Source organism: Electrona antarctica (genome assembly GCF_951216825.1).
Source record: "Electrona antarctica genome assembly, chromosome: 8".
Classification (NCBI taxonomy): domain Eukaryota; kingdom Metazoa; phylum Chordata; class Actinopteri; order Myctophiformes; family Myctophidae; genus Electrona; species Electrona antarctica.
This window is the reverse complement of record NC_136789.1, coordinates 27,421,342-27,448,412: the sequence shown is the minus strand read 5'-3', so window position 1 is coordinate 27,448,412 and position 27,071 is coordinate 27,421,342. Positions and strand designations below refer to the sequence as shown.

Genomic DNA, 27,071 nt, shown 5'->3' with positions numbered 1-27,071 from the left:
GTTGATTACCGGGGGGTCCCGACCCACAGCTTGAGAACCATATAGTTTTAACCATTACTTTTTTTTCTCCTATACTTTTTATCCCACGATTTTGCAACCCATTTTTTCACCCGGTGTCAATTATCTAATGTAATCCTGGGCACGCTACACTTCCTCTGCCAACCTGGGGGGGCAGCGGACTGACCTCTTGCTTCCTTCTATGCATGAGGAGTCCAAGCTGCTGCTTTTCACCTGACAGGGGAGAGTTTCCCCGGCCGGACATAGCGAGTGGAAGGAACACATTATTCTGACCAGTTCCTTTTCCCCTCCATCAGGCGCCCCGGCTGGCCAGGGGGAGGTAGTTTAGAGACCATGGGCCCTATTAAGCAAGACGAAAAACCCATGCGGTAATACAGATTTCGCCCTCGCTCTGCGCCTTTTCGTATTATGGAAGCCGTGGTGAGCGCTCACTCATATGGAATACCACGTTCCTGCATAATTTAGCATTGGGGGAGTGTCCATATGTTAATTATTTTCGCTTTGCGCTCTTTGCTATTAAGCCCCTTGACCTAAAAACACTCAGCGCATACCGATTCCGCCTGGGTCTGACCACGTCTTAAAAGCAAAAAGCACTGTTTGATTTTACACTTGAGCGGCTCTGGAGTGCTGCTGGAGTGTTGCCATGTCTGTTTGCTGTTTATTATAAGCGGCTTCTTTTTCTGCAAAGTTGCTTGTAAATATTGGTAGTTGTGGTTGCTTTTCTTGTTTCTAAAGTGCTTATTTGGGCTTTCCTCCTAATGTTGTTTAAACCAGTGATCCTCACACAGCGACATTCCCATGTCAAGGACCCCCAGATGAATGCATTTGCCCAACTAAGCCAGTGACCCCCATGACAGATTTGTGTTTTTAAATGTTTCAATAACATTTTTCAAAAATATTCTTATTGTCACTTTTTTCAAAGATTACTTTTGAAAATAGCAGATCTACCAGCTCACAATGCATCACATTCATTCATTAAAACAATGAACTCTGACTGCAGGGGGATATATATTTATAATGATCATTATAACAATGTGCAAGAAAATATGTAAAAAGAAGGAAGAACTTTATATTTGTGGACAATCAAAATATGCTGGAAATTTTAATGTGGTGTCATTAAAAGGAATCTTGATATGGCAGACTCACTATCTAGAAAATAAAAACATGGCACTTCATTTAAAATAGGTTGTAGACCCCTGTTATATGCGATTATTTTGGGAGTATGTTTATAGACCTATTTACTTGTTTCTATGAGACATGGCAACAGCGAGCTGTCTGGCTTTCTCGTTGAGATTATAAAGGGTCATATATCGCTCATTTCTAAACCTTTTTTAAAAATTAAAACATCTCCATAATCACTGGGAAGTTTGCTTTCATACGCTGTATCACACCCGACTCAATTCTTCTTCAATAAAATGCTACGAGCGAAGACCATAACATTGGGGCCGCAGCAATACGCATGGCGCACGTATGGCATTTCAACTCATTCCTTCGTCGTGACTCGAATGAAATAAAATAAAATAAACGTTATTTTACTGGTGTTTTTCAATAGAAACAAATAAAGAGCGTGTGTGCAACAGTCAGTGCATATACGTGCATGCACTATAGGCTATATTTCCTCCTTGTCGGGATGGTGAGCTGAGCTCTTCACAGCCCGTTTGTCTTTCATATTATTCTTATAATATTTGATATTATAAACACTCATGGTTCTCTCATTTCTCAACCGTTTTTTAAAATGTAAAAATCCCCATATTCCTTAGGAATCTTGCTTTCATTCGCTGTATGGTACATGGTTCTATTTTTATCGAATTAAACAATATCAAACAAACTTGTATGTTCGGGGGTTAGACGATTCTGGGAACATTACGCATGGATTGCCAATTTGCCAGCCAATGCTGCGTACTCGCAGTTCCATTCCGATCTGAAAGGTATAGGTAGGTGCCATTTCAAAGTCTTAGTTATTCATTTATGAATCAAATGAACTAGAATAAAGATTTTTACAGCTGTTTTTCATGCTTAGAACAGAAACAAATGAAGTGATGATGTGCGTATATCTCCCTCCCTTAACATATGGCTGCGCCGCTGTAATGACTTTCCAATGAACACTGCAAGTTACTTAACAAAATAGAGATATAGGCCTACAAGCTATGCACATCATGGCTGTGACAGCTTGTGGATCTGTTCTTTTGAGGCATAAAGGTGACAGCATGCAGTGCAATAGGAATAATTAACCCAAATGTGACAAAGTCATGTCATGTCTATGGTGCCAGTCTGCAGAAATGTAATACCACTTGCCGAAAAGGGCGCATTCCATGAGGACATCAGCTGGTGTCGTAAAGAGAATAGTACGGACATGTTCATTGGGTAAGCCTCAAAACTCCCTGAAACACTCCCATGACTAATTCAAGGCCGTTTTGCTCACACCACGGGGTGTCGAAAGCGCTTCTTACCTGGCCCATAATTGTAATATGACATTGCACACGCCCCCACGTCTTAAAAACTGTAAAATTATATGTAATTAGATTCCACTTGCTTAATAGGGCCCCATGTTTTTGTGAGGGTACCTACCCTAGGGCTAGGGGACACGGGGAGAACATGCAAACTCCACACAGAAAGGCCAAAGTTTTAACCATTGCTGTGGTTGGTTGCAGGTTCTTCTGGCGTTTGCTAATGGGCTGAACCAGCTGTACTTCTACTACGAGACCAAAGCTGCAGACGAGAAAGGCAAATGTAAAGGAATCCGTTGTGTGGAGCAGAACAATGCCTTCTCCACGTGAGTGTGTGTGCGTGTGCGTGCGTGTGTGCGTGCGTGCGTGCGCTCGTGCGTGCGTGCGCGCTCCTGTTCACTAGAGCGGTCCATGGTTTTAATTGAGCAGAAGCATGTGTGCGTGTAATTTTCTGTGTGTATGTGTGGGTCCAGGGGGTTCTCTGGACCTGACCTTGATAAACGGTGTCCTCCTGTCCTCCTCCTCCTCAGCCTGTTTGAGACCCTGCAGTCTCTCTTCTGGTCCATCTTCGGCCTCATCAGCCTGTACGTGACCAACGTGGACGCGGACCACCAGTTCACGGAGTGCGTGGGCGCCACCATGTTTGGCACCTACAACATCATCTCCCTGGTGGTCCTTCTGAACATGCTCATCGCCATGATGAACAACTCCTACCAGCACATCGCCGTAAGAACTCTTTCAACGCACCGCCGCCATCAGTATATATGCCCATTGCCCATATATGGGCGTTCCCCTTTTGTGCCCCGTATATAATGGAGCTGACTTGTTTGCAGTGTTTTTGGCAGAACATCTAGATTTTAGTTTTAGCCATAGTCTGTCTCTTAAATAGTTTTCATTTAGTTTTAGTCACATTGTAGTCACCTGGAATGTTTTAGTGTTAGTTTTAGTCGACTAAATGTCATAAGCTTTTAGTCCACTAAATCTACAGTTGATTTAGTCGACTAAAATGTATTTTGGCGGGCCTTGATGCCGTCGTAATGACTGATATTACACTTGCTGAAAATAGACGATCTACAAGCTCACAAGTGTTGTGAGCTTGTAGATCTGCTATTTTCAGCATTCCAAGTGTAAAATGACTTCTACTGGATCTCGTGTCCACTAGTCCTTCCTAACATTTTAGTCTAGTTTTTAATTTGTTGACGAAATTGTCAGTATATTTAGTTTTAGTTTTAGTCGTGTTAGTTTTCATTTAGTTTCCATTTAGTTTTCGTCAGTGAAATTTATTTTTTTATTTAATTTTTTGCAACCCATTTTTTCACCCAGTGTCAATTATCAAATCCTGGGCGTTTCCACTTCTTCTGCCAACCTGGGAAGAGCAACGGACTGACCTCATCCTTCCTTCTATGCATGAGGAGTCCAAGCTTCTTCTTTTCACCTGAAAAGGGAGGGAGTTTACCCGGTGGGACGTAGTGCGTGGAAGGAAAATGTTATTCCATCCAGTTCCTTTCCCCTCAGTGGCCAGGGGGAGGCAGTTTAGAGATATATTTTTTGTGAGGGTACCTATATACCTAGGCTAGAGGACACAGAGAGAACATGAAAACTCCACACAGAAAGACACTTTTGCCATGAAGCCTAAGCTATTTTTGACCATTTTCGCAGATAACATCATGCCTAAGATTAGATGGGATTGCCAGGGTTAATGTGGTTGCCAACAGGCCCAACAGTGGCAAAGAGTTGGCGGCTCCACTTACACGTGTCCGCACGGTTGGTGGCAGTTCCCAAATGCCCTCTCGTTGCTCTCGCAGGACCATGCGGACATCGAGTGGAAGTTTGCCAGGACCAAGCTGTGGATGAGTTACTTTGAGGAAGGGGGCACCCTGCCGTCACCATTCAACATCGTCCCCAGTCCCAAATCTGCCTGGTATCTGATCTGCTGGATCAAGAAGCAGGTGTGCAAGAGAACCCGGTCCAAACGGCCCGGAACCTTCGGATCACTCGGAGTAAGTAACAATACTTTGAATTACTCGAAGTATGAAATGTCTGTTTTGTGCAAAGTCTAATTAGAGTCCTGAACATGTTTTGTCCAAACACAAATGATTCACCATACTGAGAAATGTTATATTTCAAATATACTTCATGGAATTATTTTTAAATGAACCAAAAACAGACATTTGAAAGAATTCATTTTTGCCATTTTCTCAGTACCTGACTTGAGCTCTTTTTGACAAATATCTCTGAGCTATTTATATGAGCTATTGTGTCTCTGAAATGACAGAGAATCAAGTCTGAAAATGTGTCAAACAAGGACTGAAGAGTGAAGATACCAGTACTGTAAAACTCAAGCCTCATTTTGTTTCTGCTGTGACAGAAAGTAATTCTTGCTGTGTTTACATAGCATAGGGACCCGAAGTCAGGCAGAAACCTCTTGTGTTTTCTTTTTTATAAATTAATACCCCCAATTGATCATACTACAGCGTCACACAAAAGCATCAAAATTAGAAGATCTACAAGCTCGAAGACGAAATACTGTTTGTCAAACTGTGAGATGTACTGCAAGTTACTTTTATAATATAAAATGTATATATTAATATATTAATATATTTAAATGTCATTCTTCTCTCATCACCCTTCGTCTCTTTCTCTTTCTGTGTCTCTTGCTTCTCCATAGAGGCGTGCGGCTGAGAACTTGAGGATTAATCATCAGTATCAGGTATGTTTTGTGCAGTCCATGAGTGCGATTACTTTCCTCCAGGGAAAAATGTGTGTGCAATCATTCATATCACTTTTAGGTGTCTGATAGCTTTGTCTGAACTTGGTCAGCAGTCAGTAGAGTTAATTTGCTGGCAAACATATCGGAGCTGCAGCTGCCGGTAATACAAAGACCAATGACTTTTATAGGCAATTCACACTGAGAGGGACTGAATCCGTTTCATTGGAACCGTTTCCGAATACGGTTGCCTGGTCCCCGATGGCCATGATTCACATCGCCCGAGATTCAACACCGCACCCGGGTACACTTGCATAACACACTTTAATCCTCCAGGTGGCGTTGTGCTTGATGGCTGGTGCGCACGGACACTGACCATCAACTCTGCGACATTGTCTCCAATAAATCCAGACACACTGCATTGCATTGCCTCTTTGGCTCTTTGCCGTTATACTACTTCACTGTCAGCCTGCCTGCTATTCACTGTGTCAGTCAGATCTGTGCTCCAGTGTCGTGTTTGATATTAGTTTGCTATGGATTCTACTTTAGCATTATTATTATTATTTTGTTTTACTTAGGAAACTATGCCAAGCAAAGCCCAAGCGCCACGTGTAGTCTGCAGAATAAGATCAGCGCGTACTGCGGTGCTGCGCGTATACGCAGATTCAACAGGAGACGGGCGGCGTTGAGAAATGCGCTGGTGTTACGCGTCGTGCAGCGTCTGTGTGGTTTTTTTTGTTGACGCTTGGCTCGTCGACTAGAGATCATGTCACGTTCTAAAAAAAAAAACAGTCCACTTCCTTCTTTAGGCACGCATGCCTTCACATTGGAACGATCCGTATCTCACTCGGGACCACTTGGCAGATGTTGTGGTAGTGTGAACGATGCGTACCGTTCCCGGGAGCGGATCCACTAGTCCTTCCTAACATTTTAGTCTAGTTTTTAATTTGTTGACGAAATTGTCAGTATATTTAGTTTTAGTTTTAGTCGTGTTAGTTTTCATTTAGTTTCCATTTAGTTTTCGTCAGTGAAATTTATTTTTTTATTTAATTTTTTGCAACCCATTTTTTCACCCAGTGTCAATTATCAAATCCTGGGCGTTTCCACTTCTTCTGCCAACCTGGGAAGAGCAACGGACTGACCTCATCCTTCCTTCTATGCATGAGGAGTCCAAGCTTCTTCTTTTCACCTGAAAAGGGAGGGAGTTTACCCGGTGGGACGTAGTGCGTGGAAGGAAAATGTTATTCCATCCAGTTCCTTTCCCCTCAGTGGCCAGGGGGAGGCAGTTTAGAGATATATTTTTTGTGAGGGTACCTATATACCTAGGCTAGAGGACACAGAGAGAACATGAAAACTCCACACAGAAAGACACTTTTGCCATGAAGCCTAAGCTATTTTTGACCATTTTCGCAGATAACATCATGCCTAAGATTAGATGGGATTGCCAGGGTTAATGTGGTTGCCAACAGGCCCAACAGTGGCAAAGAGTTGGCGGCTCCACTTACACGTGTCCGCACGGTTGGTGGCAGTTCCCAAATGCCCTCTCGTTGCTCTCGCAGGACCATGCGGACATCGAGTGGAAGTTTGCCAGGACCAAGCTGTGGATGAGTTACTTTGAGGAAGGGGGCACCCTGCCGTCACCATTCAACATCGTCCCCAGTCCCAAATCTGCCTGGTATCTGATCTGCTGGATCAAGAAGCAGGTGTGCAAGAGAACCCGGTCCAAACGGCCCGGAACCTTCGGATCACTCGGAGTAAGTAACAATACTTTGAATTACTCGAAGTATGAAATGTCTGTTTTGTGCAAAGTCTAATTAGAGTCCTGAACATGTTTTGTCCAAACACAAATGATTCACCATACTGAGAAATGTTATATTTCAAATATACTTCATGGAATTATTTTTAAATGAACCAAAAACAGACATTTGAAAGAATTCATTTTTGCCATTTTCTCAGTACCTGACTTGAGCTCTTTTTGACAAATATCTCTGAGCTATTTATATGAGCTATTGTGTCTCTGAAATGACAGAGAATCAAGTCTGAAAATGTGTCAAACAAGGACTGAAGAGTGAAGATACCAGTACTGTAAAACTCAAGCCTCATTTTGTTTCTGCTGTGACAGAAAGTAATTCTTGCTGTGTTTACATAGCATAGGGACCCGAAGTCAGGCAGAAACCTCTTGTGTTTTCTTTTTTATAAATTAATACCCCCAATTGATCATACTACAGCGTCACACAAAAGCATCAACATTAGAAGATCTACAAGCTCGAAGACGAAATACTGTTTGTCAAACTGTGAGATGTACTGCAAGTTACTTTTATAATATAAAATGTATATATTAATATATTAATATATTTAAATGTCATTCTTCTCTCATCACCCTTCGTCTCTTTCTCTTTCTGTGTCTCTTGCTTCTCCATAGAGGCGTGCGGCTGAGAACTTGAGGATTAATCATCAGTATCAGGTATGTTTTGTGCAGTCCATGAGTGCGATTACTTTCCTCCAGGGAAAAATGTGTGTGCAATCATTCATATCACTTTTAGGTGTCTGATAGCTTTGTCTGAACTTGGTCAGCAGTCAGTAGAGTTAATTTGCTGGCAAACATATCGGAGCTGCAGCTGCCGGTAATACAAAGACCAATGACTTTTATAGGCAATTCACACTGAGAGGGACTGAATCCGTTTCATTGGAACCGTTTCTGAATACGGTTGCCTGGTCCCCGATGGCCATGATTCACATTGCCCGAGATTCAACACCGCACCCGGGTACACTTGCATAACACACTTTAATCCTCCAGGTGGCGTTGTGCTTGATGGCTGGTGCGCACGGACACCGACCATCAACTCTGCGACATTGTCTCCAATAAATCCAGACACACTGCATTGCATTGCCTCTTTGGCTCTTTGCCGTTATACTACTTCACTGTCAGCCTGCCTGCTATTCACTGTGTCAGTCAGTTCTGTGCTCCAGTGTCGTGTTTGATATTAGTTTGCTATGGATTCTACTTTAGCATTATTATTATTTTGTTTTACTTGGAAACTATGCCAAGCAAAGCCCAAGAGCCACGTGTAGTCCGCAGAATAAGATCAGCGCGTGCTGCGCGTATACGCAGATTCAACAGGAGACGGGCGGCGTTGAGAAATGCGCTGGTGTTACGTGTCGTGCAGCGTCTGTGTGTTTTTTTTGTTGCCGCTTGGCTCGTCGACTAGAGATCATGTCACGTTCTAAAAAAAAACAGTCCACTTCCTTCTTTAGGCACGCATGCCCTGCGGACTACATGTGGCTCTCGCGAGACATGGCCAAAGCATTTCCGGGGGTCCCCAGTCAAAAACGTTGAAGACCCCCTGCTCTAAGGTGTTGTTGTTGTTTATAGGAGGTACTGAGGAACCTGGTGAAGCGGTACGTGGCTGCCATGATCCGAGACGCCAAGACAGAGGAGGGCCTGACTGAGGAAAACTTTAAGGTACTGTAAGCAGTATGTACTGTAAGCTACTGTATGTACTACTGTATGTACTACTGTATGTACTACTACTGTATGTACTGTAAGCAGCACTATGTAACTTTCCTCTTACCCCGAATTTGAACCTGGTGTCCTTCCTACGAAAGTGATGCATTTAGTTTTTTGAGTGGTGCAAACCACTCCAATAACCAGCTTTGTCTGTATCTATGTATCTATGTATGTGTGTACCTGTACGTGGCCCCACGTACAGGTGAGCATGGTTGCTATGGTTAGTGTGTGACGTCACTGCACCACTCAGTTCACACGGGTGTGATTATTTTTTTTACCATTGAGCTAAATAGAGCCTGCTTACTTGCTCAGGGGATTCGTTTAATCTGGACCAAAATGTGAGAGATGACATTTGATTCGATCTAAATGTCTCAATTGAAGACAAAATACTCCAAGGCTTGAGCTGAGTACTGAGAAGTACACTTCTATACCGATACGGTGGGAATCATGTTATCATTCCATTGTTGTCAACGCGGTACGTCGGACACCAAAGGCACCTGTGACCTGGCCAAGCATAGAAAAGAGGTGCTTGAGTGACGCAGTGGTAAAATTCCTGCCCACCCCCGCGGCGGGTGTGGGTTCGAATCCACCGTGCTGCATCCCGTCAGCAGGGTGTTGGGTGGGAGGAGTAGCACAAAGGCTCTACGTCCTCCCAGTGGGGGCTCCTCACTGGTAGGTGGGTCAGTAGAATACAGCAGTGGTTCCCAAAGTGGGGTCCGGGCAGGGACGAATAGTTTTCATAATCCTCATGGGGGCCCGTGCCGCAGTGTTAAGGTGCCAGACTTGGAGGGTTAGAGCGGCGCGATTAGTATACAAAGTCAATGCAAGACGAGAATTGCGCGAACGGGCGCGACCTGATGCGACACAAACGGGACGAACCGAGGAAAATATATATTCAGGTCCAATTCATCATGGGGGCCGATATCCCTGGTCCAATTCCTCATGGGGGCCCTGGCCCCCCGGCCTCCACAGACTCTACTTCACTGCTATGCTATACATGTGTACTATGAGGTGCTATGACTACATACAATGCAATTATTGTGCTGTCTACATGACATGCTATAAGTCTGTTTCAAATGCTTGAAGGCATGATACAAACTTCAAATGTTTACATTTAAACATTTCACTGTGTCCTGTGTGGGGAAAGCTAGTAATCCAGGCAATCTGAGATGTCATGAGTTTACACATTATGAAAGATAACCCATATTAATGTAAACAGCTGTGACAAGAGGGTTCTTGAATTATTAGTATTAATTTGAAGAAGAAAAAAAAACAATTAATTGCATGCATGTTGTCATCTATTTCAATTAAACAAACTCACATCATTGTTTGCTATACAACAGGTTGTGGAGCAGTATGCATATTGAGGACATTATTGTAATGAATGGTAGGCCTACTGCAATAGGACTATAACGGTGAGCTGTCGTTCTAAATTCTAGTACTTACTGACTGAATTACACCTCAGTAGTAAAGCTATAGACCAAGCAATTGCAAATGAGCCACCATCATCACACACTACTGTTCCATACAGACAGCTCACAGAGGGTGATGGGCCATCAATTCACACTAGGCCTACTGTTCCATACAGACAGCTCACAGAGGGTGATGGGCCATCAATTCACACTAGGCCTACTGTTCCATACAGACAGCTCACAGAGGGGGATGGACCATCAATTCACACTAGGCCTACTGTTCCATACAGACAGCTCACAGAGGGGGATGGACCATCAATTCACACTAGGCCTACTGTTCCATACAGACAGCTCACAGAGGGGGATGGACCATCAATTCACACTAGGCCTACTGGTCCATACAGACAGCTCACAGAGGGGGATGGACCATCAATTCACACTAGGCCTACTGTTCCATACAGACAGCTCACAGAGGGGGATGGACCATCAATTCACACTAGGCCTACTGTTCCATACAGACAGCTCACAGAGGGGGATGGACCATCAATTCACACTAGGCCTACTGTTCCATACAGACAGCTCACAGAGGGGGATGGACCATCAATTCACACTAGGCCTACTGTTCCATACAGACAGCTCACAGAGGGTGATGGGCCATCAATTCACACTAGGCCTACTGTTCCATACAGACAGCTCACAGAGGGTGATGGGCCATCAATTCACACTAGGCCTATTGTTCCATACAGACAGCTCACAGAGGGTGATGGACCATCAATTCACACTAGGCCTACTGTTCCATACAGACAGCTCAAAGGGTCCAGACGATCGGCAATTCATTACCATTATGCATTATGCATGTACTGAATAGTGCACTGATCACTGATGCCAGGGCCATTTGGAATGGAATGTCTGTCAATAGGCTGTGTTTTTATGCCAAATAAATGTTTGGATTTAGATTCAGAATCATGACAAACCCTATAGTTTGATCCTGGATTGTTTTTGTGCAAAACTGATGATTGCAATGGATTCAGAATCATGAAAAACCCCTAGTTTGACTCCACACATTCCAGATTGGACATTATAGCGCGCTCACTGTAAAACAGATGTTAAACTAAAACCAAAACACAATCAAACATAATTTAAATTTACAAAGTGTATTTACTGTACTCCTCCTTAAGTCATTGCCAAACACTGCAGGCCTACTCAAACAACAGTTTGCAGAATTACAGTAGCCTACATTTCAAGCACAACTCAATACAAAAAACTGTGGACGACCAATAAAGCCTTATACTTGTTTACAAGAGCGTCCACCTTGTTCAATTCATCATAACATTTAGAGACATACAAATAGACTTCTATATAGCCAAAAAACAGGAACATGAGGGAAAAGGGGAAAAGCAAGTATTGTAGTGTACACTTCCATTTGTATAAAAATGTGGTTTTATTTTTTGCACTAGACTAGTACTGTTGTGTAATGTGTGGTAAATGTTGGATGACTGACTGTGTTAGTTCCACTGTTGCAAGAAAACACAATCAAACATCATAATTTAAAGTTAAAGTGAGGTTATTTTTGTTTTGAGACCTCCTTAAGTCATTGCCAAACACTGTACTGTATATGGGTCACGCAGATTGATTTGATTGAAGTATTTATTAACAGTTTGCAGAATTACAGTAGCCTACATTTCAAGCACAACTCAATACAAAAAAAACTGAATGGACGACCAATAAAGGATTACACTTGTTTACAAGAGCGTCCACCTTGTTCAATTCATCGTAACATTTAGACATTACAAATATAGACTTCTATATAGCCAAATAACAGGAAATCATCATCATAAAGGAGGTAAAAAGGGAAAAGCAAGTAGTGTAGTGTACACTTCCATTTGTATACAAATACGTGGTTTTATGTTTTGCACTAGTAGGCTACTGTTGTGTGGTAAATGTTGGATGACTGTTTTGGACAAAAGACACACTTAGTAGCCACTCGATCGACTCCAATACAGTTAGCATACCAAATTACCAATTCGAGGCTACACCCAAAAATGTTGCATACTTGCATCTTGTTAGTCATAGCCTATTCATACTGTTGTTGTAGTGTTGTGTGGTATGTTGGATGACAAAAGACACACTTAGTAGCCACTCGACTCCTATATCCTATACAACCAAATTACTGATTGCTTTCGAGGCTATACTCGGCCAGAACTAGTCTAATCTACTGCTGCATAGTTGCATCTCGAGTCGTTAGTAGTAGGCTATTCATTAAAATTCTCAGAAGAAACGTGTCAGACTCAGCTGAGCTCAATAGCCGATCGACGATCGCCGTTCCGTGTGTGTGTGACTGTGTGTGTGTGTGCGTGCCGGGGGGGGTGAACGAAAGCACGAACCGATTCATTTCAAGGCGTGAACACGGTCACGGCAATGAATCGGGTCTTGTGAACGAGTCGCTCACGACCGACACATCACTACTGTCAACAGACCCATCAGATCCCTACACCAATCATAGGCTACTGTGTTTCGTCATTCAAAAGTTTCAATGTAGCATCCACCCCTGTATGTGATTTACACACAGTTGAATAAAGTGTAGTTCTTAACAATATAGCGTACATTACCGCATAGGCTATTACATAATGTTGTAAACTACTTCTCAAGCTTAACAAGCGACCACCAGAGAAAACCAATACTCCATCTGTACCCGCCTCAATTAACACAGCTGCTGTGTTGTATGTAATATTGAGCTTTGTATGTTTTCCTTCCATTCACAATATTCCCCTCACCAAGCTCACCCACAAACATCCAAACCACCGTTTCACCATCTAGCTCTCCAGAAAACAGTACATTTTATGAATGCTGCAGAAGTTACAGTAGGAATAGACTTGAACAGGTTTTAGAACAGGATAAACAGTGAGTAGTATAGCTCATAGTTTATCATGAAAGATTGTCCATATGCACCATTTTCCATATTGAACATCAGTCATGCAGGAGCATGATGTTAGTTCAAGGTTCAGAAAAGTTTGCTCAACAATCTTTGTTGAGCTAATGTTACCAAAATGTGTTCCTGGATTGGATGGTATCGGCTATAACAACGAATGGGGGTTCCAGAGGTTAATATAACATTTTTGATGTTGTGAAAATAGCCAAACTACAAGCTCACAGCACCTCACACTGCACACTGTTGTGGGCTTGTAGATCTGCTATTTTGACAATGTTTGCCTCTTTCGTACACACGGTTTGGCGATTTGTTAATAAAAATAGATATATATGGATATAGAATCAGATAGATTCATATGTTAAATATGAAGCTTACAAAGCAATCTCACCAGTTTATTTCTAGAGGGTTGCATAGAGCATGCCTGGGGGAGGAGGGAGGAGTGGAGCACATTTACAAGTTGTTAGGTTGTGATTGGTTGATATATGGTTAATTGTTCTCTTTGGCCTATCAATCCAAGCAGTTAGTGGCTCCACCTCAGGCTCTCTAGTATAAGAAGAGTTGGTCTTTGTCAGTTCTTCACAACTGCTCCAGGAAATCAATCATTTCGGATCAGATCTGACTGTGGACTCCAGACTTCAGGTGAAGATGAACACTATCAACTTCAACTCTGCTCAACAGGAGGAACCCAAAGACCATGGTATGTTACATTTCACCTGTCACATTTTGACAATTAAAACATAGTACATAGTATTCTCAATATGCATTGTATTCTGAATCTTCCACTGTTTCATTTGATTGAGATCTGTAATAAACACATCTTAGGCTATTATTTAATTTATCATTGTCATTATTATGTTCAAGTTTTTTGTCATTGTTATGAAGCTACTTGCACAGCAAAGTGAAATAATTTGCGTTGATTCATTTCGGTACAAGATGCACATTTAAGTCCACAGGTTCTGTCTTTTAACCTCTCAATGTTTTCTTTGTTTCCCTTTATATTAGTTCCCAATCCAATGTTGCATCACCAGTCTGGCCTACCTGTCTTACCAACAGTAAATGAACATAGAAGCTTGGCTAAACTAAAACAGAACGACTGTGACCAGTGTGGACAACACTTCAATTACAAATCTCACCTAAAAAGCCACCAGAGAATTCACACAGGAGAGAAACCCTATGGATGTGATCAGTGTGGACAAAACTTCTCTCGAATGTCCAGCCTTAAAGAGCACCAAATAATTCACACTGGAGAGAAACCCTATGGATGTGATCAGTGTGGACAACACTTTTCTCAAATGGTCAACCTTAAAAGCCACCAGAGAATTCACACGGGAGAGAAACCCTATGGGTGTGATCATTGTGGACAACACTTTTCTCAAATGGTCAACCTTAAAAGCCACCAGAGAATCCACACTGGAGAGAAACCCTATGGATGTGATCAGTGTGGACAACACTTCTCTGAAATGTCCAGTCTTAAAACGCACCAGAGAATTCACACAGGAGAGAAACCCTATGGGTGTGATCATTGTGGACAACACTTTTCTCAAATGTCCCACCTTAAAAGCCACCAGAGAATTCACACGGGAGAGAAACCCTATGGGTGTGATCATTGTGGACAACACTTTTCTCAAATGTCCCACCTTAAAAGCCACCAGAAAATCCACACTGGAGAGAAACCCCATGGATGTGATCAGTGTGGAAAACAATTTGCTCTAATGTCCAACCTTAAAAGACACCAGAAAATCCACACTGGAGAGAAACCCCATGGATGTGATCAGTGTGGAAAACAATTTGCTCTAATGTCCAACCTTAAAAGACACCAGAAAATTCACACTGGAGAGAAACCCCATGGATGTGATCAGTGTGGAAAACATTTTGCTCTAATGTCCAGCCTTAAAAAGCACCAGAGAATTCACACGGGAGAGAAACCCTATGGGTGTGATCATTGTGGACAACATTTTTCTCAAATGGTCAACCTTAAAAGCCACCAGAAAATCCACACTGGAGAGAAACCCCATGGATGTGATCAGTGTGGAAAACAATTTGCTCTAATGTCCAACCTTAAAACACACCAGAAAATTCACACTGGAGAGAAACCCCATGGATGTGATCAGTGTGGAAAACATTTTGCTCTAATGTCCAACCTTAAAAGACACCAGAAAATTCACACTGGAGAGAAACCCTGAGGGGAAAAGCTTTCAGTTGCTCAAATTATGTAGACGTTCATATGGTTGTACACAATGGATTAAAACGGTTCCCTTGTGTTCAATGTGGAAATAGTTTTACTACTTCAAGCAAACTGAAAATGCCATGTGCGATGTACCATGCCATGTGCCATGTACACATACCATATACATAGGTTTAGTGTGAACAGTATTCATGAACAATCTGATAAAATTGAGGCAGATAAATATCAGCACATCTACATAAAAGTGTTGCATAATTTTTTCTTTGAATGTGTTGATTATTTGCAAGTATACTTAGCATAAATAATGGTTGTGCGGTCACAAATAAGGTCCATAGGTGTTTTCTATGTTTCTGTTTTTGTTTTAGTAATGTCTGTTGTAATTCCAGTCAATCACATGAAATACCGTTTGGAAGGCACCATGTAATACAGACACCATGTAATATAGGAGTACATAACTGCAAGATAAATGAATATGCTGGTATGAACAATAACATACTATAAACACAATTTAACAGCTTGATTTGGACCAATCAGATTAGGTTTCTATATGTGATTGTCAGATCTATCTGAGTGGTTCTGCTTGAACTCACAACAGAATATGCATTATAATAGATCACATTTTGGTCAATACCAGCTTTACTCAAGCAATCTAAACGTTTTGCCACCATGTCTGTAGGAAAAGCTCACTGTGCCCTTTTGATTTTGTTTGCGAAAGGATCCCTGCATAACTGTGTGAAGACATAATCACTGCAACTGTGTGAAGAGAACATAACATGTGTGCCAAAAATAAAGACAACAAAACAATAAGATACTGTCCCTTCACTACACCAGGTTGTATTGTTCTGAAGGAATTTGGAGCAACCATGTACATGACAGCAGGACATGCAGTGACCTTTACAGAAAAGGTTTAAATGTGGTTTGCCAGGTGCATGATTTAAACTTCAAATGTTTAAATACAAAAAATCACATCTGTGAACTGAGTGGCGAGCCGGTGTGGTTATTCCAGTCGACCACATGACATACATTTTGGAAGGCAATAAGACACCATGTAATATAGGAGCAAATAACAGTGCACTCAAATGCAGAATAAATATTGATATGAAAAGGGTTGAAAACCACTGAACTAAGGTATATTTAGAATGGATCAAAAATATGTGATTCATTTGTGATTAACAATGGACAATCATGCGATTAATCACAATTCAATATTTTTAATTGATTGACAGCCCTAGTATAAAGATATATTTTAGGGGTTAAGTCAACTTATATTTTAATATATTTAGTTATATATATCAGTTCCAGACACACATGAATGCATGCATGTTGTCATCTATTTCAATTAAACAAACACATCATTGTTTGCTATGCAACAGGTTGTGGAGCAGTATGCATATTGAGGACATTATTGTAATGAATGGTAGACCTACTGCAATAGGACTATAACGGTGAGCTGTCGTTCTAAATTCTAGTACTTACAATTGCAAATGAGCCACCATCATCACACACTACTGTTCCATACAGACAGCTCACAGAGGGGGATGGACCATCAATTCACACTAGGCCTACTGTTCCATACAGACAGCTCACAGAGGGGGATGGACCATCAATTCACACTAGGCCTACTGTTCCATACAGACAGCTCACAGAGGGGGATGGACCATCAATTCACACTAGGCCTACTGTTCCATACAGACAGCTCACAGAGGGGGATGGACCATCAATTCACACTAGGCCTACTGTTCCATACAGACAGCTCACAGAGGGGGATGGACCATCAATTCACACTAGGCCTACTGTTCCATACAGACAGCTCACAGAGGGTGATGGGCCATCAATTCACACTAGGCCTACTGTTCCATACAGACAGCTCACAGAGGGTGATGGGCCATCAATTCACACTAGGCCTATTGTTCCATACAGACAGCTCACAGAGGGTGATGGACCATCAATTCACACTAGGCCTACTGTTCCATACAGACAGCTCAAAGGGTCCAGACGATCGGCAATTCATTACCATTATGCATTATGCATGTACTGAATAGTGCACTGATCACTGATGCCAGGGCCATTTGGAATGGAATGTCTGTCAATAGGCTGTGTTTTTATGCCAAATAAATGTTTGGATTTAGATTCAGAATCATGACAAACCCTATAGTTTGATCCTGGATTGTTTTTGTGCAAAACTGATGATTGCAATGGATTCAGAATCATGAAAAACCCCTAGTTTGACTCCACACATTCCAGATTGGACATTATAGCGCGCTCACTGTAAAACAGATGTTAAACTAAAACCAAAACACAATCAAACATAATTTAAATTTACAAAGTGTATTTACTGTACTCCTCCTTAAGTCATTGCCAAACACTGCAGGCCTACTCAAACAACAGTTTGCAGAATTACAGTAGCCTACATTTCAAGCACAACTCAATACAAAAAACTGTGGACGACCAATAAAGCCTTATACTTGTTTACAAGAGCGTCCACCTTGTTCAATTCATCATAACATTTAGAGACATACAAATAGACTTCTATATAGCCAAAAAACAGGAACATGAGGGAAAAGGGGAAAAGCAAGTATTGTAGTGTACACTTCCATTTGTATAAAAATGTGGTTTTATTTTTTGCACTAGACTAGTACTGTTGTGTAATGTGTGGTAAATGTTGGATGACTGACTGTGTTAGTTCCACTGTTGCAAGAAAACACAATCAAACATCATAATTTAAAGTTAAAGTGAGGTTATTTTTGTTTTGAGACCTCCTTAAGTCATTGCCAAACACTGTACTGTATATGGGTCACGCAGATTGATTTGATTGAAGTATTTATTAACAGTTTGCAGAATTACAGTAGCCTACATTTCAAGCACAACTCAATACAAAAAAAACTGAATGGACGACCAATAAAGGATTACACTTGTTTACAAGAGCGTCCACCTTGTTCAATTCATCGTAACATTTAGACATTACAAATATAGACTTCTATATAGCCAAATAACAGGAAATCATCATCATAAAGGAGGTAAAAAGGGAAAAGCAAGTAGTGTAGTGTACACTTCCATTTGTATACAAATACGTGGTTTTATGTTTTGCACTAGTAGGCTACTGTTGTGTGGTAAATGTTGGATGACTGTTTTGGACAAAAGACACACTTAGTAGCCACTCGATCGACTCCAATACAGTTAGCATACCAAATTACCAATTCGAGGCTACACCCAAGAATGTTGCATACTTGCATCTTGTTAGTCATAGCCTATTCATACTGTTGTTGTAGTGTTGTGTGGTATGTTGGATGACAAAAGACACACTTAGTAGCCACTCGACTCCTATATCCTATACAACCAAATTACTGATTGCTTTCGAGGCTATACTCGGCCAGAACTAGTCTAATCTACTGCTGCATAGTTGCATCTCGAGTCGTTAGTAGTAGGCTATTCATTAAAATTCTCAGAAGAAACGTGTCAGACTCAGCTGAGCTCAATAGCCGATCGACGATCGCCGTTCCGTGTGTGTGTGACTGTGTGTGTGTGTGCGTGCCGGGGGGGGTGAACGAAAGCACGAACCGATTCATTTCAAGGCGTGAACACGGTCACGGCAATGAATCGGGTCTTGTGAACGAGTCGCTCACGACCGACACATCACTACTGTCAACAGACCCATCAGATCCCTACACCAATCATAGGCTACTGTGTTTCGTCATTCAAAAGTTTCAATGTAGCATCCACCCCTGTATGTGATTTACACACAGTTGAATAAAGTGTAGTTCTTAACAATATAGCGTACATTACCGCATAGGCTATTACATAATGTTGTAAACTACTTCTCAAGCTTAACAAGCGACCACCAGAGAAAACCAATACTCCATCTGTACCCGCCTCAATTAACACAGCTGCTGTGTTGTATGTAATATTGAGCTTTGTATGTTTTCCTTCCATTCACAATATTCCCCTCACCAAGCTCACCCACAAACATCCAAACCACCGTTTCACCATCTAGCTCTCCAGAAAACAGTACATTTTATGAATGCTGCAGAAGTTACAGTAGGAATAGACTTGAACAGGTTTTAGAACAGGATAAACAGTGAGTAGTATAGCTCATAGTTTATCATGAAAGATTGTCCATATGCACCATTTTCCATATTGAACATCAGTCATGCAGGAGCATGATGTTAGTTCAAGGTTCAGAAAAGTTTGCTCAACAATCTTTGTTGAGCTAATGTTACCAAAATGTGTTCCTGGATTGGATGGTATCGGCTATAACAACGAATGGGGGTTCCAGAGGTTAATATAACATTTTTGATGTTGTGAAAATAGCCAAACTACAAGCTCACCGCACCTCACACTGCACACTGTTGTGGGCTTGTAGATCTGCTATTTTGACAATGTTTGCCTCTTTCGTACACACGGTTTGGCGATTTGTTAATAAAAATAGATATATATGGATATAGAATCAGATAGATTCATATGTTAAATATGAAGCTTACAAAGCAATCTCACCAGTTTATTTCTAGAGGGTTGCATAGAGCATGCCTGGGGGAGGAGGGAGGAGTGGAGCACATTTACAAGTTGTTAGGTTGTGATTGGTTGATATATGGTTAATTGTTCTCTTTGGCCTATCAATCCAAGCAGTTAGTGGCTCCACCTCAGGCTCTCTAGTATAAGAAGAGTTGGTCTTTGTCAGTTCTTCACAACTGCTCCAGGAAATCAATCATTTCGGATCAGATCTGACTGTGGACTCCAGACTTCAGGTGAAGATGAACACTATCAACTTCAACTCTGCTCAACAGGAGGAACCCAAAGACCATGGTATGTTACATTTCACCTGTCACATTTTGACAATTAAAACATAGTACATAGTATTCTCAATATGCATTGTATTCTGAATCTTCCACTGTTTCATTTGATTGAGATCTGTAATAAACACATCTTAGGCTATTATTTAATTTATCATTGTCATTATTATGTTCAAGTTTTTTGTCATTGTTATGAAGCTACTTGCACAGCAAAGTGAAATAATTTGCGTTGATTCATTTCGGTACAAGATGCACATTTAAGTCCACAGGTTCTGTCTTTTAACCTCTCAATGTTTTCTTTGTTTCCCTTTATATTAGTTCCCAATCCAATGTTGCATCACCAGTCTGGCCTACCTGTCTTACCAACAGTAAATGAACATAGAAGCTTGGCTAAACTAAAACAGAACGACTGTGACCAGTGTGGACAACACTTCAATTACAAATCTCACCTAAAAAGCCACCAGAGAATTCACACAGGAGAGAAACCCTATGGATGTGATCAGTGTGGACAAAACTTCTCTCGAATGTCCAGCCTTAAAGAGCACCAAATAATTCACACTGGAGAGAAACCCTATGGATGTGATCAGTGTGGACAACACTTTTCTCAAATGGTCAACCTTAAAAGCCACCAGAGAATTCACACGGGAGAGAAACCCTATGGGTGTGATCATTGTGGACAACACTTTTCTCAAATGGTCAACCTTAAAAGCCACCAGAGAATCCACACTGGAGAGAAACCCTATGGATGTGATCAGTGTGGACAACACTTCTCTGAAATGTCCAGTCTTAAAACGCACCAGAGAATTCACACAGGAGAGAAACCCTATGGGTGTGATCATTGTGGACAACACTTTTCTCAAATGTCCCACCTTAAAAGCCACCAGAGAATTCACACGGGAGAGAAACCCTATGGGTGTGATCATTGTGGACAACACTTTTCTCAAATGTCCCACCTTAAAAGCCACCAGAAAATCCACACTGGAGAGAAACCCCATGGATGTGATCAGTGTGGAAAACAATTTGCTCTAATGTCCAACCTTAAAAGACACCAGAAAATCCACACTGGAGAGAAACCCCATGGATGTGATCAGTGTGGAAAACAATTTGCTCTAATGTCCAACCTTAAAAGACACCAGAAAATTCACACTGGAGAGAAACCCCATGGATGTGATCAGTGTGGAAAACATTTTGCTCTAATGTCCAGCCTTAAAAAGCACCAGAGAATTCACACGGGAGAGAAACCCTATGGGTGTGATCATTGTGGACAACATTTTTCTCAAATGGTCAACCTTAAAAGCCACCAGAAAATCCACACTGGAGAGAAACCCCATGGATGTGATCAGTGTGGAAAACAATTTGCTCTAATGTCCAACCTTAAAACACACCAGAAAATTCACACTGGAGAGAAACCCCATGGATGTGATCAGTGTGGAAAACATTTTGCTCTAATGTCCAACCTTAAAAGACACCAGAAAATTCACACTGGAGAGAAACCCTGAGGGGAAAAGCTTTCAGTTGCTCAAATTATGTAGACGTTCATATGGTTGTACACAATGGATTAAAACGGTTCCCTTGTGTTCAATGTGGAAATAGTTTTACTACTTCAAGCAAACTGAAAATGCCATGTGCGATGTACCATGCCATGTGCCATGTACACATACCATATACATAGGTTTAGTGTGAACAGTATTCATGAACAATCTGATAAAATTGAGGCAGATAAATATCAGCACATCTACATAAAAGTGTTGCATAATTTTTTCTTTGAATGTGTTGATTATTTGCAAGTATACTTAGCATAAATAATGGTTGTGCGGTCACAAATAAGGTCCATAGGTGTTTTCTATGTTTCTGTTTTTGTTTTAGTAATGTCTGTTGTAATTCCAGTCAATCACATGAAATACCGTTTGGAAGGCACCATGTAATACAGACACCATGTAATATAGGAGTACATAACTGCAAGATAAATGAATATGCTGGTATGAACAATAACATACTATAAACACAATTTAACAGCTTGATTTGGACCAATCAGATTAGGTTTCTATATGTGATTGTCAGATCTATCTGAGTGGTTCTGCTTGAACTCACAACAGAATATGCATTATAATAGATCACATTTTGGTCAATACCAGCTTTACTCAAGCAATCTAAACGTTTTGCCACCATGTCTGTAGGAAAAGCTCACTGTGCCCTTTTGATTTTGTTTGCGAAAGGATCCCTGCATAACTGTGTGAAGACATAATCACTGCAACTGTGTGAAGAGAACATAACATGTGTGCCAAAAATAAAGACAACAAAACAATAAGATACTGTCCCTTCACTACACCAGGTTGTATTGTTCTGAAGGAATTTGGAGCAACCATGTACATGACAGCAGGACATGCAGTGACCTTTACAGAAAAGGTTTAAATGTGGTTTGCCAGGTGCATGATTTAAACTTCAAATGTTTAAATACAAAAAATCACATCTGTGAACTGAGTGGCGAGCCGGTGTGGTTATTCCAGTCGACCACATGACATACATTTTGGAAGGCAATAAGACACCATGTAATATAGGAGCAAATAACAGTGCACTCAAATGCAGAATAAATATTGATATGAAAAGGGTTGAAAACCACTGAACTAAGGTATATTTAGAATGGATCAAAAATATGTGATTCATTTGTGATTAACAATGGACAATCATGCGATTAATCACAATTCAATATTTTTAATTGATTGACAGCCCTAGTATAAAGATATATTTTAGGGGTTAAGTCAACTTATATTTTAATATATTTAGTTATATATATCAGTTCCAGACACACATGAATGCATGCATGTTGTCATCTATTTCAATTAAACAAACACATCATTGTTTGCTATGCAACAGGTTGTGGAGCAGTATGCATATTGAGGACATTATTGTAATGAATGGTAGACCTACTGCAATAGGACTATAACGGTGAGCTGTCGTTCTAAATTCTAGTACTTACAATTGCAAATGAGCCACCATCATCACACACTACTGTTCCATACAGACAGCTCACAGAGGGTGATGGGCCATCAATTCACACTAGGCCTACTGTTCCATACAGACAGCTCACAGAGGGTGATGGGCCATCAATTCACACTAGGCCTACTGTTCCATACAGACAGCTCACAGAGGGTGATGGGCCATCAATTCACACTAGGCCTACTGTTCCATACAGACAGCTCACAGAGGGTGATGGGCCATCAATTCACACTAGGCCTACTGTTCCATACAGACAGCTCACAGAGGGTGATGGGCCATCAATTCACACTAGGCCTACTGTTCCATACAGACAGCTCACAGAGGGTGATGTACCATCAATTCACACTAGGCCTACTGTTCCATACAGACAGCTCACAGAGGGTGATGGCCGGGCCATCAATTCACACTAGGCCTACTGTTCCATACAGACAGCTCACAGAGGGTGATGGACCATCAATTCACACTAGGCCTACTGTTCCATACAGACAGCTCACAGAGGGTGATGGACCATCAATTCACACTAGGCCTACTGTTCCATACAGACAGCTCACAGAGGGTGATGGGCCATCAATTCACACTAGGCCTATTGTTCCATACAGACAGCTCACAGAGGGGGATGGACCATCAATTCACACTAGGCCTACTGTTCCATACAGACAGCTCAAAGGGTCCAGACGATCGGCAATTCATTACCATTATGCATTATGCATGTACTGAATAGTGCACTGATCACTGATGCCAGGGCCATTTGGAATGGAATGTCTGTCAATAGGCTGTGTTTTTATGCCAAATAAATGTTTGGATTTAGATTCAGAATCATGACAAACCCTATAGTTTGATCCTGGATTGTTTTTGTGCAAAACCTTAAAAGACACCAGAAAATCCACACTGGAGAGAAACCCCATGGATGTGATCAGTGTGGAAAACAATTTGCTCTAATGTCCAACCTTAAAAGACACCAGAAAATTCACACTGGAGAGAAACCCCATGGATGTGATCAGTGTGGAAAACATTTTGCTCTAATGTCCAGCCTTAAAAAGCACCAGAGAATTCACACGGGAGAGAAACCCTATGGGTGTGATCATTGTGGACAACATTTTTCTCAAATGGTCAACCTTAAAAGCCACCAGAAAATCCACACTGGAGAGAAACCCCATGGATGTGATCAGTGTGGAAAACAATTTGCTCTAATGTCCAACCTTAAAACACACCAGAAAATTCACACTGGAGAGAAACCCCATGGATGTGATCAGTGTGGAAAACATTTTGCTCTAATGTCCAACCTTAAAAGACACCAGAAAATTCACACTGGAGAGAAACCCTGAGGGGAAAAGCTTTCAGTTGCTCAAATTATGTAGACGTTCATATGGTTGTACACAATGGATTAAAACGGTTCCCTTGTGTTCAATGTGGAAATAGTTTTACTACTTCAAGCAAACTGAAAATGCCATGTGCGATGTACCATGCCATGTGCCATGTACACATACCATATACATAGGTTTAGTGTGAACAGTATTCATGAACAATCTGATAAAATTGAGGCAGATAAATATCAGCACATCTACATAAAAGTGTTGCATAATTTTTTCTTTGAATGTGTTGATTATTTGCAAGTATACTTAGCATAAATAATGGTTGTGCGGTCACAAATAAGGTCCATAGGTGTTTTCTATGTTTCTGTTTTTGTTTTAGTAATGTCTGTTGTAATTCCAGTCAATCACATGAAATACCGTTTGGAAGGCACCATGTAATACAGACACCATGTAATATAGGAGTACATAACTGCAAGATAAATGAATATGCTGGTATGAACAATAACATACTATAAACACAATTTAACAGCTTGATTTGGACCAATCAGATTAGGTTTCTATATGTGATTGTCAGATCTATCTGAGTGGTTCTGCTTGAACTCACAACAGAATATGCATTATAATAGATCACATTTTGGTCAATACCAGCTTTACTCAAGCAATCTAAACGTTTTGCCACCATGTCTGTAGGAAAAGCTCACTGTGCCCTTTTGATTTTGTTTGCGAAAGGATCCCTGCATAACTGTGTGAAGACATAATCACTGCAACTGTGTGAAGAGAACATAACATGTGTGCCAAAAATAAAGACAACAAAACAATAAGATACTGTCCCTTCACTACACCAGGTTGTATTGTTCTGAAGGAATTTGGAGCAACCATGTACATGACAGCAGGACATGCAGTGACCTTTACAGAAAAGGTTTAAATGTGGTTTGCCAGGTGCATGATTTAAACTTCAAATGTTTAAATACAAAAAATCACATCTGTGAACTGAGTGGCGAGCCGGTGTGGTTATTCCAGTCGACCACATGACATACATTTTGGAAGGCAATAAGACACCATGTAATATAGGAGCAAATAACAGTGCACTCAAATGCAGAATAAATATTGATATGAAAAGGGTTGAAAACCACTGAACTAAGGTATATTTAGAATGGATCAAAAATATGTGATTCATTTGTGATTAACAATGGACAATCATGCGATTAATCACAATTCAATATTTTTAATTGATTGACAGCCCTAGTATAACGATATATTTTAGGGGTTAAGTCAACTTATATTTTAATATATTTAGTTATATATATCAGTTCCAGACACACATGAATGCATGCATGTTGTCATCTATTTCAATTAAACAAACACATCATTGTTTGCTATGCAACAGGTTGTGGAGCAGTATGCATATTGAGGACATTATTGTAATGAATGGTAGACCTACTGCAATAGGACTATAACGGTGAGCTGTCGTTCTAAATTCTAGTACTTACAATTGCAAATGAGCCACCATCATCACACACTACTGTTCCATACAGACAGCTCACAGAGGGTGATGGGCCATCAATTCACACTAGGCCTACTGTTCCATACAGACAGCTCACAGAGGGTGATGGGCCATCAATTCACACTAGGCCTACTGTTCCATACAGACAGCTCACAGAGGGTGATGGGCCATCAATTCACACTAGGCCTACTGTTCCATACAGACAGCTCACAGAGGGTGATGGGCCATCAATTCACACTAGGCCTACTGTTCCATACAGACAGCTCACAGAGGGTGATGGGCCATCAATTCACACTAGGCCTACTGTTCCATACAGACAGCTCACAGAGGGTGATGTACCATCAATTCACACTAGGCCTACTGTTCCATACAGACAGCTCACAGAGGGTGATGGCCGGGCCATCAATTCACACTAGGCCTACTGTTCCATACAGACAGCTCACAGAGGGTGATGGACCATCAATTCACACTAGGCCTACTGTTCCATACAGACAGCTCACAGAGGGTGATGGACCATCAATTCACACTAGGCCTACTGTTCCATACAGACAGCTCACAGAGGGTGATGGGCCATCAATTCACACTAGGCCTATTGTTCCATACAGACAGCTCACAGAGGGGGATGGACCATCAATTCACACTAGGCCTACTGTTCCATACAGACAGCTCAAAGGGTCCAGACGATCGGCAATTCATTACCATTATGCATTATGCATGTACTGAATAGTGCACTGATCACTGATGCCAGGGCCATTTGGAATGGAATGTCTGTCAATAGGCTGTGTTTTTATGCCAAATAAATGTTTGGATTTAGATTCAGAATCATGACAAACCCTATAGTTTGATCCTGGATTGTTTTTGTGCAAAACTGATGATTGCAATGGATTCAGAATCATGAAAAACCCCTAGTTTGACTCCACACATTCCAGATTGGACATTATAGCGCGCTCACTGTAAAACAGATGTTAAACTAAAACCAAAACACAATCAAACATAATTTAAATTTACAAAGTGTATTTACTGTACTCCTCCTTAAGTCATTGCCAAACACTGCAGGCCTACTCAAACAACAGTTTGCAGAATTACAGTAGCCTACATTTCAAGCACAACTCAATACAAAAAACTGTGGACGACCAATAAAGCCTTATACTTGTTTACAAGAGCGTCCACCTTGTTCAATTCATCATAACATTTAGAGACATACAAATAGACTTCTATATAGCCAAAAAACAGGAACATGAGGGAAAAGGGGAAAAGCAAGTAT

At 41.1% G+C, this 27,071-nt stretch overlaps 1 protein-coding gene across 1 annotated transcript in view; it reads left to right on the top strand.

The window, feature by feature from the left end:
* Nucleotides 1-27,071, top strand: part of LOC306927801 (short transient receptor potential channel 4-like) — a 71,309-nt gene that overhangs the window by 6,370 nt on the left and 37,868 nt on the right. Inside the window, exons 4-10 of the mRNA XM_079507651.1 lie at nucleotides 2,670-2,791; nucleotides 2,996-3,191; nucleotides 4,271-4,465; nucleotides 5,134-5,175; nucleotides 6,732-6,926; nucleotides 7,595-7,636; nucleotides 8,546-8,635. Of these exons, the coding sequence (XP_079363777.1) occupies nucleotides 2,670-2,791; nucleotides 2,996-3,191; nucleotides 4,271-4,465; nucleotides 5,134-5,175; nucleotides 6,732-6,926; nucleotides 7,595-7,636; nucleotides 8,546-8,635 (882 nt within the window). The remainder of the gene's footprint in view (nucleotides 1-2,669; nucleotides 2,792-2,995; nucleotides 3,192-4,270; nucleotides 4,466-5,133; nucleotides 5,176-6,731; nucleotides 6,927-7,594; nucleotides 7,637-8,545; nucleotides 8,636-27,071) is intronic.